Here is a 15,796-nt window from a genome sequence, read left to right on the forward strand (position 1 = left end):
GGCAGAAGGATTGAGGGAGAGAGTTCCAGAGTTTCAGAGCATAATGGCGGGAGGCACAGCCACTCGTGGTGGAGCGGACTAGGGACAAACAGGAGACCGGAGCCAGTTGAGTGGAGGTAGCGGGAGGGGTAGTGGGGGGGTAAGCAGATTGGACAGGTAGGGAGGTGCCAGGGCATGAAGGGATTTGGAAAAGAGTGAGAAGATCTTGAAATTGATCTGTTTGGTGATTGGGAGCCAGTGGAGCCTGGAGAGGACTGGTGTGATGGGGGTATGGAGTTTTGTGCGGGTGAGTATCTGGGCGGCGGAGTTTTGAATTCATTGAATTTTGTGTCTGGTGGAGCTGGGGAGACCAGCGAGGAGGGCATTGGAATAGTCCAGCCGGGAAGTGACGAAGGCGTGGACAAGGGTATGCCGACTGCCTTGGTTGTAATGTACAAATGGACCCGGGGCATTGTGACGGAGGTGGGAAAAAAGCTTTCCTGGTCGGGGAACGAATGTCGGGTAGAAAGGAAAGCTGGGGATCGAACCTAACGCTTAAGTTGCACTCGGATTTGGTGAGACTGAGGGAGAGCCCGGGCAGGTTGAGGAATTCAGACCTGTTAATGATGCTAACTGTCTTGCGAGTGTGTTTTCTGCAACCAGTTCTACAGAGATCATAACAGAGGCAATAAAATTTGCCGGTTTAGCACAAGCCTGTACAAGCGATCATGACTGGTTGTGCTTTGCTTTGCCAGCGCAACAGTAGTTACGTTTTTATAGAGGGAGTTGTCTTCTCTTTTGTTTCTGTCCGAACTGAGGGTACAGAATTGTCTCGTTAGCATTCTTTAATAATCGTTGCCTTTTGGCCATCGATATACTGTCTTGTGTTTCACTGTGAAAATATGTTAGCGTTTATCACACATATTAATGCCTGCCCATCTTGTCATCTCCTGCTGCTGTGCACTGGTCAGTTTATAAAAGGCAAGCATACCAACACAACAAAAATGCTTTTAATAGTTAAAACAGTCTCACACCTTCCCTTAAGTGTATATTACTATGACTTGCCTAAGAGCTTCTTTACCCAACACGCCTCTGTTTGCCTAGCAGTAAGTAGGAACCCTGTTGTTAGCCGATTAGCGGGTGGCTTTTCTGGGAGTAGTAATCCCTCCACAAAAAAATAATAATAATAATTTGGTCGCTCAATCCAAGACTGTTTGTGGGACACTGCTGTGTGCAAATTGGCTGCTGCGTTTTGCCCACAAAGCACACAGTCAATCCACTTTACAGTATATTCTGTGAAGGGTGGGTGTTCTGGAGAGATTAGATCGATTATAAAATGTTGGTTTTATAGCAGTTATTGAAAGCAAAGGGGTGATCAGCCAACCTGGAGTCAGAGGTCAACTCAAACACGTGATAGAGTCCAAATGGCCCATGATTTGTGTGGTTCTCAAATTCACGTTGCTCTATCCTCTATAGACTGACCTCACCTGTCAGCCTATCCCTCTCCACACACACACACACACACACCTCACCCAGAGCACATCTCCAATGCTGTGCCTAAAGTAACCACAGTGATTCAGAAACGAGTTCCTCTTCCTTTCCTCCTCTCCCCTCCCTCTGCCTGTCTCCCCTCCCCTTCCTCTCTCGCCTCCGTCTCTGCCCTCCCTTTCTCCTCCCTCTCTCCCCTCCCGCTCCTCTCTCTCCTCCCTCTTCTCTCTCCTCCTCCTCCTCTCTCTCCTCCATCTCTGCCCTCCCTCTCTCCTCCCTCTCTCCCCTCCCTCCCTCTTTCCTCCCTCTCTCCCCTCCTTTATCCCCACCTCTGCCTCTCTCCACTCCCTCTGCTTCTCTTCCCTCCTCTCTCCCCTCCCTCTGCCTCTCTCCCCTCCTCTCTCCCCTCCCTATGCCTCTCTCCCCTCCCTTTGCCTCTCTCCCCTCCTCTCTCTCTCTCACTGCCTCTCTCCCCTCCTCTCTCTCCCCCACCGCCTCTCTCTTCTCCTCTCTGTTTCTTCGTTGTCTCTTTTTCAAGTCGATATATATACATATAATATATATTAAAAAAAATTTATTGCTTCCGAGAGAGGAAGTGACTTAAAGATTTCCATTGCACTTTCGGGTTAAGAGTGAGAACAAGAGGTTTGCCTCCAACCCACCCTGAGTGGCAATAGTTTCGAGGAAGGTGGGTGGGACGGAGGTTCTTGTCTCCTCAAATCCTTGCCTAACTGCTCCTTAATTTTGTGTGGGTTTATGTTTGTTCTCACGCCTTAAACTCACTGCTGATGGCAACCTTCCCTAGTTGTGACCTGTCTCTAATTCAAGGGTTTTACCTGGACTTTGCTATACTGGGTGGGAAGGGAGGGTGAGAGGGGGCGAGAGAGAGAGAGAGAGAGAGAGAGGGCTGTGTTTAGGGAGGCGTCTGTGAATTCTCTTTGTTCAGACTTCCACAAATCTGTAGAGTTGGGCGTATTTTTTGCAGCACAGAGTAGTTGCCTCGAGCAATGAAGCTGATAGCCTGCGTGTTGTGTTTTTTTAAGAAAAAAACAAGGGAGGTGATTGAATAAGGCTTGAATTCCCACCGGTGTAGAATTTTTGTCAAGTTTAGCCTCACACAAAGTGCACCGGGGGGGAGGGAGGAATTCCCTCGCGCCCTTTTTTTCGCCCCACTCGCCCTCCCGACCGTTTGTCGGAATGCGTTACCCCGCTTTTGAGCCGAGAACTAGTCGAGGTTCTTTTTAACCACGTATATTTTTGCAACACAAAATTAATAACACTGCTCCAAATAACAATAATCCTTGCATTTGATATGGCGCCTTATCGCATCGCTGAGACGTTTCAAAGCGCTTCACGGGATATACTGTAAAGTGAATCGACTATATTTTGTGTGGGAGAGAGAGGGAAGGAGAAAGAGGTGGGGGGATTAATTTGTTGGTAACCTGCAGTGCATTAAGTGCTAAATTGCCCACAGTTTATTTTTGAAACTAATTGTTAGATTGTGCTACGTGTTACAGGGGCTATGAGAGCAGCGTGAAGCACACTTGACATGTGTGGGAGAATTTGCAGCTATAGTGTGTCAGCTGTGTGTGAGTGTGTGTGGGGAGAGGGTGGGGCAATGTGGAGTGGGTGCTGTCACCTGGAATGACGTAGCAGGAGCCTATCAAAGGGTGCTGCTGTTCGTTGTTTGGCTGGAATTGGCCGGCTCTCATTGCAGATGACGCACAAATCTACTTCGCCTCCTCCAGCTGCGACTCCAGGTCCGTCGAAGTTCTCTCGGCTTGTCTGGCGGACATCAGGGCTTGGACGAGCGCAAACTTCCCTCAACTCAATGTTGACAAGACGGAAGCCACGCTCATTAGCTCCCGTCAACGTCTTCTATTCCTGCGGCTCTGGCCTCCTCAACCTCCCCGGCCTATCCCGCAGACTCGCCGAACCTGTGCGCAACCTAGGCATTGGGTTTGACCCACAGCTGTTCTTCCTTCCCCACATCCGGTCCCTGACCAGGACCGCCTTCCTCCATCTCCGCCACATTTCCTGCCTCGGACCGGACCTTACCCCAGGCCCAACCGAAACACTCGTCCCGACTAGAATTTTCAAACGGCCTCTTCGCCGGTCTCCCCAGCTCCACCTTCACAAGATCCAGCTGATCCAAAACTCCGCCGCCCGCACCTGAGATAAAGTCCGTAACCCCATCACACCAGTTCTAGCCAAGTTCCACTGGCTCCCTAATGCCAAATGGATCGATTTCAAGATCCTCAAACTCGCTTTCCAATCCCTTCATGCCCTGGCACCTCCTCTACATCTCTGACCTGTTTTACCCACCAACCCACAACCCGCTGTCTCCGCTCACCTGGCTCCCNACCCCCGATTCGGTGTCGTGTTCTGGGACACTACCCTGAGGGGTGCTGTGTTAACGCAAGTTGTTGTTGTTGTATTTGGGGATGTAACTCGAGTAGGGCTCCAACAAAAGTAAGCTCCTTTTCCAAACCCTTGAGCATTTCTGTGAGGAGGTTTGGAGAGAACGTATCCCTTCCGAGATGCCTCTCTGAGGCGGTCACTTATTCAAAGGTAAAAGACAGCACTTTGTCCCCTAGAAGTTTTAAGATAAGAACATAAGAATTTGCTCGGCTGGGTGTGGAGTGCGTGAGAGCACCCACAAAATATACAGTCAATTCACTTTACAATACATTCTGTGAAACGTTTTGAGACGTTTCGTAGATGTGACAAGACGTTGTATCAAATGCAAGGGTTGTTATTATTCGGCGAAAGAAGACCAAGGTCCATCCAGTTCACCTTCCACCATCCTGGTAGTCCATATTAGATCCATGAACCCATGTAAATTAGCTGCCACATTCGCCTACAAAATACATACAGTGACCCCACTTTACAGTACATCCTTTGAAGCACTTTGAGATCCTTTGAAGTGCCCTGAGACGTTTTGATGACTTGATCAGGCACGAGCTATATCAAATGCAATTTTATTTTGAGGGATTATTGACCTAGATACCGGGAGAAACTCTTCACACTAATTCTTGGTTCATTGAGCAGGTATTCTGGAAGTTTAGCGCAGTTTTTAATGTGCTTTACTTAAATAGCACGCTTCTACCTGTGGGCCCTAGAGCTATAAGTTAGGGATGTGAATTACAAACAGTGACATACGCTGTACACAGCAATTTGTGGTAATCCCGACTAAATTACATTTATCGCACGGGTAATAACTTGTCTAGTGTTTGTACTTGCACACTCTGACATTAGTTCTAATTGTTTGAACTTTGGTAGGACGAATAAAGTCCTGTAGCATATTGGTTAGAGCACTTGCTTGGTAAGCTAGAGGACCCGGGTTCGATTCCTGGGTGGGGCGGAACATTAGGCAAGTTTTCTAACTCCACTCGGCTCTGTAGGAACCTGGTTGTTTGTTGATTGGCGGATCACTTTTCCGGGGGTAATAATCTCTTTAAAAAAAAAGCTAATAATATAATAATTATTTGGTCACTCAATCCAGGTTCACGACTGATTGTGGGACACTGCTGTGCACAATTGGCAATTCACTTTTCAGTATATTCTGTGAAGCATTTTGAGACATTTAGAAGACATGTGGCTATATCAAATGCGAGGATTATTATTATTATTACTGCTAGGTAAACAGAGGCGTGTGGAGTAAAGAAACTTGCCCAAGGTTTCGCCCCACCCAGGAATCAAACCCGGGTCCTCTTGCTTACGAGGCGAGTGTTCCAACCACTACACTACAAGAACCCATATAATAGTAATCTGAGAGAAAGACGAGCAAGGATCCAGATTCATAAGCAGCAGTCCGGGTAGATGAAGCCATAACGAATACAAAGAGAGTCCTTGGCTTTATGTCCAGAGTGTAAAAGTAGGGACGTAACGTTAAATTGATATAAAACCTTGGTTCAGCCACATTTGGGATATGTGGGCGGTTCTGGTCACCACATTATAGAAGAAATCATAGCAACAGAGAGAGTGCGCAGTGTAGTTTTATCAGGGATGTTACCAGGGTTGAGTGGACACCTATCAAGAAGGATTGGACAGGTTATAACTTTTCTCTCTGGAGATGAGACGATTCAGACGGACCTGATTGAGAGGTTTAAGATTATGAAAGGATTTGTTAGAGTGGATGTTAATGGGCTGTTTCCACTTGTTGGTGAATCCATAACTAGAGGGCATAAATATAAGACGGTCAATGGTAGATCTAACAGGGAGTTTAGGAAGAACTTCTTCACGCAGAAGGTGGTGAGAATGTGCAACTCACTGTCGGAAGAAAGTAACATCATATATTGAAGAGAGAATGTGATGCAAACATGAGGGAAAAGGGGATGGAGTGGTAAAGAACAACAACAACAAAATTACATTTATATAGCGCCTTTCACGTTAGGAGGACGTGCCAAAGCGCTGAACAGTCAGGGGTCGGGGCCCGAGCATGGGGGAAGGGTGGTGTAGGGGTGAGGGAAGGCAGAAAGGTGGGAGGGCGTCCGAAGGCATGATCGAAGAGGAGGGTCTTGAGACCGGCCTTGAAGGAGGCAAGGGAGGAAGCGAGGCGAAGGGACAGTGGGATGGAGTTCCAGAGTGTGGGGCAGAGAGGCTGAAAGCCCGGCCACCGATGGTAGGGCGGGTCGGGTGGGAGATATGGAGCTGGCTGGAGCCCGCTGAACGGAGGGAGCGGGCAGGTTGGTAGGGAGTCAGCAGGTCAGAGAGGTAGGAGGGGGCAAGGCCATGGATGGCCTTGAAAGTGAAGACAGGGATCTTGAACTCGATCCTCTGGGGCATGGGGAGCCAGTGGAGTCGGGCGAGGGTGGGGTGATGGGGTGACGGAGCCTGGTGCGCGAGAGTACACGAGCTGCAGAGTTTTGGATGATCTGCAGCTTGTGAAGGGAAGATTTGGGAAGGCCGATGAGGAGGGAGCTCCCGTAATCGAGCCTTGATGTGACGAATGTGTGGGTGAGGGTTTTGGCAGCCTGAGGGGTGAGGCAGTGGGGGTGTCTGGCAATATTGCGGAGGTGGTGGTAGGCAGTGCCGGTCATGGCGCGGATGTGGGGGAGAAGAATAGGAGGGAGTTATGGGAGGTATAAACACTGGCACGGACTAGTTGGTCCAAATGGCATTTCCTATGCTGTGTCACTCCACACTTTTAACGTTCACTTTACTTAGTCTTTTAAGACAAAGCAAAACCTGGAATGACTGCTGGAGTGAGTTTGTGTCAGGTGACTGGAGACACCGTTTCTCCCTCTGTACAAACGGCTGCCCATTTGCCAACAAAAAAAGCCGTGGCCAGGTTTGACAGTAATTCCCCCTGAAACCCTTTGAGACTTTTCACAGGCAAGACCCTTGACTCCAAAAAGGTGCTATAAAAATGCAAGTTCATTCTTTCACACCGCTCGTGTTTTGAAGCGAGTATTGGTGAATTTAATAATAATAATACTTGCATTTGATATAACACCTTATCGGGTCATTGAGACGCCTCAAAGCCCTTAACAGAATATCCTGTGCAGTGAATTGACTGCATATTTTGTGGGCAAAACTCAAAGCCAATTGTGCACAGCAGTGTCCCACAAACAGTCGTGGGATTTTTTTAAAAAGAATTTGGATGATTTTGTTCTATTATAATCCTTACATATGGTACAACTTCATTCACGCTGGGACGCATCCCAAGGCACTTCACAGGATATATTTTAAAATATAGCGACTGCATATTTTGTGAGTGAAAGCAGCAGCCAATTTTGCACACAGCAGTGTCCCACAGAAACCCACAAAGTAAATGACCAATTTTGTTTCGGGAGGATTGTCGGCCAGGACACCAGGAGAAACTCCTTTTTTCTTATTGAATACTGCCATGGGGTGCTTTAATATCCAGGCAGACAGGACCTCAGTTTAATGTCTCCGTCTGAAGGACGGTACCTCTGACAATGCAGTGCTCCCCCCCAGCATGGCATTGGAGTGTCAACAGAGACTATATGAGTTCCAAGTCCCAAAGTGGGTCTTGAACCATTTGGTCACTCAATCCACGACTGTTTGTGGGACACTGCTGTGCGCAATTGGCTGCCGCGTTTCGCCCACAAAATACACAGTCAATTCACTTGACAACACATTCTGTGAAGCGCTTTGAGACGTCCCAAAGAAGTGATAAGGCGCTATATCAAATGCAAGGATTATTATTATTGTTATTATTGAAGCCACAACCTTCTAACTCTGAAACAAGAGCTCTACTGACTGAACCAACAACAACAACAAACTACACTTGTATAGGCTGACATGATCAGCGGTCCTTCCAGAAATGTATTATATTCTCTTTTTCCGTGAACACAGGGAGCAGTGTTGCCTAAGAGATGCTTTTTTTTTATATTAAAAAAAGGCTTGCATCTGGTATTCATTCTTTAACAAATTCCAAATTCCTAAATCAACTAGTGCTGCACAGTTGCCATAAGATGCTATCATGTTCGTTTTCACTCTATAGACTCAAGTAATGCACCAGAGGCTGCCGAGCCCATTGAGAGTCCTGAAGAGCTCTTGTCCTTTATGTTTTAACTCTTCCCTCTGACCCATTTAAATTACGATGGGATAAGAGCGGGTAGGGGTTGGGTGGGGGAGTGGGACAAGTTGGCAGGTCTTTCAAAGAGCCAGCACAGCCACGATGGGCCGAATGGCCTCCTTCTATGCTGTAAGATTCTATGGTTCTCTAACAGAGGGGGTTGTGACTCTATATGTGTGTGTGTGTGGGTTGGGGGGCGGGGGGCGGGTGGCAGGGGGAGGAGGGGGAGAGTCAGAATCTTTTAATCAGAACTCAGACTATGAGAAACTGGAAGCATTTCAGATGTTCAGGAAGAATTAGGAAGGGTTAGGAAGGCACTGTATGCTCTGTTTCAGAAAGCTTTAGAGGTGGAATCAGTAGGGATGTATAAAAGAGAGATAAACAGAGGTTTGGGTCCTCGGGATATAATAATACTTGCTTTTTTTTGCATTTGATAGTCTTATATGTAGTTGAGACATCCCAAAGCTCTTCGCAGAATATATTGTAAAGTGTGTATTTTGTGGGTGAAACACGGCAGCCAATTGCGCACAGCAGTGTCCCACAAACAGTGGTGGATTAAGTGACCAAATTACTATTATTTCTTTCTTTTTGAATATTTTTTTTTATTGTGGTGAAAGGGCAGAATGGTGGGATTAAAAGATTTGCCAAAATCTAAAAAAAAAATGGTTTTGTCGTCTGAAGTCTCCTGTTCTTCTTTTCCAGTCTTCCCAAAACTTTCCAGGTCATGAACACTGGAAAACCAGGTTTTATAGTTTGATCTTAAAAGTACATTCACATGGAATTTTACGTTCTGGGCTGTGCACTGCTCTGAGACTCTATCCTGCACAAGGAATAATTATTATTTGTGTATAAATTCTTTATTCTTTATAAAGGCACAGGCTGAAACAAGGGATGTAAGATAATGTTCAGAATAATAATCCTTGCAGTTCATACGGCGCCTTATCATGTCTTCGAGACGTCTCAAAGCGCTTCACATATTTTGTGGGCGAAACGCGGCAGTCAAACTTGCACACAGCAAATTGTTGTGGCTGCTGCTGTTGTGGTGATGGAGGTGGGTGTAGATGTTGAGATTGTTTTGCTTGATGGTGTTTGTTATGGTGTGGTTTTAGGTGGGGTGGGGGGGGTGGGGCGTGTGTGACTATAGTTGGGGTGGGTTGTGGATGGGTTGGGGGCTGTGGCTATGGGGGTGGTTTCCGTTTGCTGTTGGGGACCGTGATTTAGGACTGAAATGAATGGGAAACACAGACTCTGCTGTCATGTGAAGGTGCGTCGGTCAGTGCCTGAATTCCAATTGATCACCCCCCCAAATACACAGTCACTACACTTTACAGTGTATTCCGTGAAGCGCTTTGAGACGTTTCAAAGATGTGATAAGGCGCTATATCAAATGCAAGGATTATTATGATTACATTTCAGTGTACAAGTGGGACCTGGCTACTACCTTTGCCTGTGATTGTCACATTTTAGTGTGATTCAATCCAATTTACATTTATACAGTGCCTTTCTTGAAGGGATAAGGAGCTATAAAAATCCAAGTTACTTCACGGGGATTTACTCTGTAACATGCAGTCACTGTCTTTTGTGGGCAAACACGGCAGCCAATTTGCACACGGCAATGCCCTGCCAACAGCCGGGAAGTGAACGAACAACCGATTGGATTGAAGCCGGTTGATGTCGGAGCAAATTATTTTGAAAGAAAAATATAAAATATCCCTTCGGACACTGGTTGATCCGCTGTTGAAAAGATCAACGTGAATCTCTGTTGGTTTCTGGCGTTTTACGGGTTAATGTCTCACTTTTTTTTTCAAAAAAAACTTCAACCTTCATCTCTTTCCCGAATGAAAGTTAATGAAAAGGAATTGGGATGGTGATTTCAGTCGGAATAAGGCTTAAATCATTAAAGCATCTGGTTCCTGAACGGGCAAAGAGAATCCTTAATTCGAAATTCTTTGTGGCTGATTAGATTGAAGCCCCGTTGCTGGTTGGGAGAGAACGACCTTCTTAATGGCATCTCAGGTCTCTCGCTCGTTCACTCGCTTTCTCTCTCATCTCTGTTTCTCTCTAGTCTGTCTGTCTCTGGTCTTTCTTTCACTGGGTGCGTGTGTGTGTGTGTGTGCGCCTCTCTCTCCTTTCTATGTCTCTCTCTCTGTCTCTTTCACTCTCGTTCCATATCAAACCACCCCTTTTTCCCCCATTCTCGCCCCCATCTTGAATTGCGTTTCATTATAAGCCACACGAGAGAGTCAAGTCTAGCTTTAATCATTCAATGAACGTGTGACTTGGTTGCCGTTTGATATCCCACCCATCTCTCTCTCTCTCTCTCTCTCCCCCTCCCACCCCTCCGGTATAAAATGGAGCGAAAGAACCTGTTAATGGCGGAGCTAGTTTGTGTCACAGCTGGCAAACGTGCTCGTTAAAGATGAAATGAGAGAAGAGGGGGCTCTTAGGTTCTCATTTTAACTATAAAGGTGAAGGTTTGCAAAGTAAGGATTTTTTTTCCCCCCCCAAAGCTATTCTTTGAGAGAAATGTTTTGCAAAGCTTATGACTGATATATATATATATACCCTGTGTATAGGTATATGAAAAAGCCACTACCCTGAAGTTAGAGCGAGGGACTGTGAATTGTTAAAGGACAACACTGTTGGGTTACTGAAAATCCCCAGTGGTTGTGTTTCATTTATAACATTGCCTCAGGCTTTCCATTGCATCCTGTTGGATTGACCTTCTTTTCAACCCTGAGCTGACAGAATGCGCTGCGGAGCACAAGTTTTTTTGACTGCGTTCCAGTTCGGACACGTGACTCGCTTGGCTCGAACTTTAACCTTTTGTGTGCGCGCTTACCTGAGACACCGCTGCCTGTCACTCTTCCTTCCTGACCTGTTTGTGTGTGTGTGTGTGTACGTGCGTGTGCACACGCATGCGTTTGTGTGCGAGAGAGACTGACTGTGTGTGGGTGTGTGTAAGAGTGACTGACGTGTGTATGTGTGTGTGGGAGAGTGACTGACCGCATGTGTGCACACACGCATGCGTTTGTGTGTGAGAGAGTGACTGACTGTGTGTGTGTGCAAGAGTGACTGACCGTATGTATGCGTGTGTGTGTGTGGAAAATCCATGATCTGCATTGTGTGCACGAGTGCTTGTGTGTGAAAAATCCGTGACGTACTTGTCTGTGGGTGCGTGTGGATGGGTGTGAAAAACCCACACTGGCTTTGGAAGCAGGCAAACTGCGTGTAAATACTGTGCATTGCGCGGGCTGTGTGTCTGCATGTTGTGTAGTAAATACTACCACTATTCCTTGCGTTTGTCGCAGTGCCTTTCACGTCAGGAGGACAGCACAAAGCACTTCACAGGATGTAATGACTGTGTGTTTTGTCGGAAGGAAAGGTAGCAACACAGCAGTCTGTACTGAGTAAGCTCCTACTCTCTTGTGATGAGTTTCCAAACTGTTTATTCCCCCCCCACCCCCACACACACCTAAAGCCTAAAAAAAACATTCTTGTGACTGAAAATGGTCAATGTATTCTGCCTTTCAATTATACCAACAGAACTGAAGTCATTGTCCAGCACCACGGTCACCACAGAAAGGAGTTTCGTCCCGTTCGTCAGTCATAACCTCTCCCCCCCTCGCACAGACTAACATGCACACAGACTCACTCACACACAGACGCACTCACACACAGACTCACTCACACACAGACTCACTCACACACAGACTCACTCACACGCAGACACACTCACACTGACTCATACACAGACTCACACACACACTCGGTCTCACACACAGACTTACTCACACACACGCTCACACACAGACTCACACACACACACTCGCTCACACACACACACTCATTCACACACACTCACACACAGATACACGCACACACACACACTCGGGACAGTTAATTTTTACAGTGGTCAATGAAGGATGGTTCTTCTATCTGATTGTGAGACTTGTTGCCGTTTGCAATTTCCCTAATTTCAACACAATACCACATGTGCGGGTCTCACATGTTTCTGGATCAATGCTGAGAATTTTTGTGTGATATTTCCATGCGTGTGGTGTGTGTGTATATGGGTGCACAGCGTATCTGGGGTGCGTGGGTTTGCATGTCGTGCCTGTCCCCCTGCCCTCCCTACTCAACTATCGGTGGTTGAGCCTTTAGCCTTTCTGCCCCCACTTTCTGGAACACCATCCCGGAGCCCCTCCGCCTTGCCTCCTTGCCTCCTTCAAAGCCTGCTTCAAGACCTTCCTTTCCGACCACGCCTTTGGTCACCTTCCCTCCTCCAAACCCCCCAACCCCACCCCCCTTGCCCTCCACCCCTCGCTGATCCCAACTCGCAGCTCAGGTGCGAACCTCTTATTGTCCAGCGCATCGGGATGTCCTCCCAACCTGAAACCAAATTTGGTGGTGGTGGTACTGTATGTCCTGTGTCGCATCTCTGTGGGGTGTATGTGTTGTGTGTGTTGTGCCTGTGTGTGTGTGTGTGTGTGTGTATAGAAATATTCTGTGCAGCTCATTATATGCGCCCACAGCCTGGCTGGAGTTTGCCAGTGGCATAAGCCTTAATTCAAGGCAGTCACGGTGCGTATGGAATGATTACAATTTATTTTGCTCCGGTCTCTGAGCACCTAGAACTGTTGAGATGCAAAACTCTTTACAAAGGTGGGAGGAGAAGTTTTTTTTAACCTAAGTGGCAAACAATAGACGTTTTTACAGTGTTGGTTACCAAACTACTATTTTGCTTATTTAATAATAATAATAATAATAATCCTTGCTTTTTGATTCCAGCACCTAATCACATCTTCGAGAAATCTCAAAGGGCTTCACAAAATACACCGTAAAGTGAATTGACTCTATATTTTGTGGGAGAAAAGTGGCAGCTAATTGCACACAGCAGTGTCCCACAAACAGTTGTGGATTGAGTGACCAAATTATTATTATTATTTTTTGTTTGAAGGGATTATTGCCCCCGGATAACCAATCCGCCAATCGACTAATAACCGGGTTCCTACTTACTGCTAGGTAAGCACAGGCATACAGAGTAAGGAAACTTGCCTAAGGTTTCGCTCTGCTCGGGAATCCAACCCAGGTCCTCTCGCTTGCGAGGCGAGTGCTCTAGCCAATACATCACAGGACTCTTTAGTGTTGCACGCTGGTACTTAACCATTTTGTGACTTTCACTGGAATGACTAAAAGTGGTTCAACACTTTAAAGCGTTAAAGGATGTGCTTTTCCTTTTTAAAATAAAGATTTTCCTGCTCTGCGTTCGGGTTTTGAATGAGGACTGTTACCTTGGGCAGGTTGTACCTCAGAAACAATAGGGCCATCGGTCCTCATGTGATCCCCTCCACGGCTTGGCTCCACCCTACCTCCGCAACGGCCATCAACCACACAGAGCCAGCCGCTCAGCCTTCTTCATGTCCCCCGCCTCACTGTCAGCCATTTAGCCTTTCTGGAGTTGTAACGAGAGGACCTGAGTTCGATTCCCGGGGTGGGGCGAAAACTTAGGCAAGTGTCTTTACTCCACACGCCTCTGTTTACCTAGCAGTGAGTAGGAGCCCGATTGTTAGTAACCTCTAAGAAAAAAAATGGTCACTTAATGAAATCACTGAGTGAGCCACCAGCAATCCTAAATCCTTTCTATTTTCTCCGCACAGGGAGCAAGCGGGGGTGCGATTGCACTTGGCGGCTTAGGATCCTCGGTGATGGGCCGCCTTCACGCCCGTCCGAGGTTAACACGGGTCAATCTCAGGGATCTTCTCTTCTGCCTGGACCAGGAGAGGGAAATGAAGCACTCGCTGCTGTTATACCGCTCCTATCTCAAATAAAAACAAAATGCCGGCTTCGAGTCCGGAAGGGGACGACGACGACCAAAATCCAAATGGATGGGATCCCGGTGATGTGGAGCACGCAGCACAGACAATTCCTCGGGATAACGGAGAGGGAGCTGTGGATTTTGACCACCTCTCCCGTTGTCCAGAACATGTTTAGTCTCGTCAATACGGTCCGTTTTGTGTGTTATATATTATACATATAAAAAAAAATCACGGCTTAGACGGGTAACAATTTTGACGTGTTCCACGTATGAGGCTAAATTCTTTGAAAAGGGCAAAGCCTGGTATAAGTGGGACCTTCCCAGGCAATACTCTGGAGTTAGACTGGTTTGGGGAGCATTCGATTGTGTTGCATTTCTTTTTTTAACAAACATTTCAAGGTCGGGTGTTGTTTTGTTGGACATCTTAGGCGATTGTGGTTGTGAAAAGTTAACTTCGAAAAGTTAAGAATCGCGATGGTCTTTTTTTCCTCTCCCCCTTGATTTTGTATTCCACTCCCACCTTCCCCCTTTCCTGTTCACCTGAGCAATGTCCATTCCCCCCCCCCCCTCCCCCCCATGTATCAGGCTCTCTCCATAACCCTCCATTGTTATGTTATGTTTATATTGTGTTTCCGGAAGGAAAACCCCAAAATATTGCTTCTGCGGCCCGCAAAGGTTTCTCAAATAGGGCATCCGGCCCTCAGCAGCCAAAAGGTTGGACCACCCACCCTGCCCTGTATCATCGGGGCTGTGTCGCCTGCCAGCAACCTCTTCCACACATTGCTGCCAAATCCAACAGGTTACGCCCAGAGGGAATGCTGTCACTTTAAGCAGCGACCTTTTCTGTGCTGTGTGTAAGGATGCAGCGAGACGGATGCAGCGCTGTCCATACTTCTGCATGTTCTGTTCCATCAGGAAGTCTATGCAACAACCTTTTCAGGCCTCCAGCTGCTCTTTGCTTTAATGCTTGGATGAGGTTAATGCCCAGGGATTCCTTTGTTTGTAAGATCCTTCTGGCCACTTGTTTGAGGTGCCTCTTCCCTCAGTCTCAGTCACAGCTTTGCATTGTGGAAAAAAAATCTGGGGTAAGGTTTTCGGGGGAGTACAGAAATCGGGGCAAAAAGGGCCTTGTTCAATTTAGGTAATGTGTTTCAGGCAGGGATGCTAGGCTCACCGTCTAAACCACATCAGATCCTCCGCAAGCTACACTTACTAGGCACTTCCTTCAGATATCTTTGCAGTATCTTTGGTACAAGTTCAGCAAGTCGTCACATTTCGTCTCATTTTTCTTTCTCTGAATTTTCTTCCTCTCTTCCCTTAACTTCCCCACCTCCACCATCCAAGATAAAAAAAAACCTTAGCACAGGGCAGGAGATGATTCAGCTGATTCAGCAATGCTCCTACTCAATCTGAGGGGAGTGTTAATCTCCCCGCTATTGGTGAAACACTATGATATCCCAGGATACCTGAGACATCATGTCGCAAAAGTAACCCCCCCCCCTCCCCCTACCTCCCGAATCCTATGCTGTTTGTTGTTGGTGGTGGGGGGCGGGAGAGAAAATTTGGACAGTGCTCTTGTCGTTATCCAAAAGTATTGATTCCTTTGAGGTGAATGCCTGTGAGGCATGTCTCCAAACCTAGAGAAGAGCATAGTTGACTCTATAATCTCGTAATCTGAAAAGGATCAAAGCCTGCCCAAATGAAGGTGTACTTTCCAATAAAAGTAGAGATTGATCTAACATGACACCAACTACTTTGCTGAAGCTACAGTTGATCGTAATTGCACAGCCTTGCTGAAGGGTGACTTAAAGCAAAGCATCGCTACTGGCTCAATATCTTTGTAGCGCTTTGACTCGTTTGAGCCAATATTGAGCTGTGGAAATCGGACGGGGTGAGGGTCCTAGTTTCAGACTCCACGATTGAACACGTCCAGGGTTCAAAGTCCTCATCCATCCGAGCTCTCG

The 15,796-nt window shown here is 47.0% G+C and overlaps 1 protein-coding gene across 1 annotated transcript in view; it reads left to right on the forward strand.

The window, feature by feature from the left end:
- Window positions 1-14,347, forward strand: part of LOC103179743 (mucin-5AC) — an 84,057-nt gene extending 69,710 nt beyond the window's left edge. The window contains 1 exon segment of the mRNA XM_042331695.1: window positions 13,675-14,347. Coding sequence (XP_042187629.1) covers window positions 13,675-13,845 — 171 coding nt within the window. The 3' untranslated portion in view covers window positions 13,846-14,347.
- The last annotated feature ends 1,449 nt before the right edge of the window (window positions 14,348-15,796 follow it).

The sequence above is a fragment of the Callorhinchus milii genome, unplaced genomic scaffold (assembly GCF_018977255.1).
Source record: "Callorhinchus milii isolate IMCB2004 unplaced genomic scaffold, IMCB_Cmil_1.0 Scaffold2, whole genome shotgun sequence".
NCBI classification, from domain to species: domain Eukaryota; kingdom Metazoa; phylum Chordata; class Chondrichthyes; order Chimaeriformes; family Callorhinchidae; genus Callorhinchus; species Callorhinchus milii.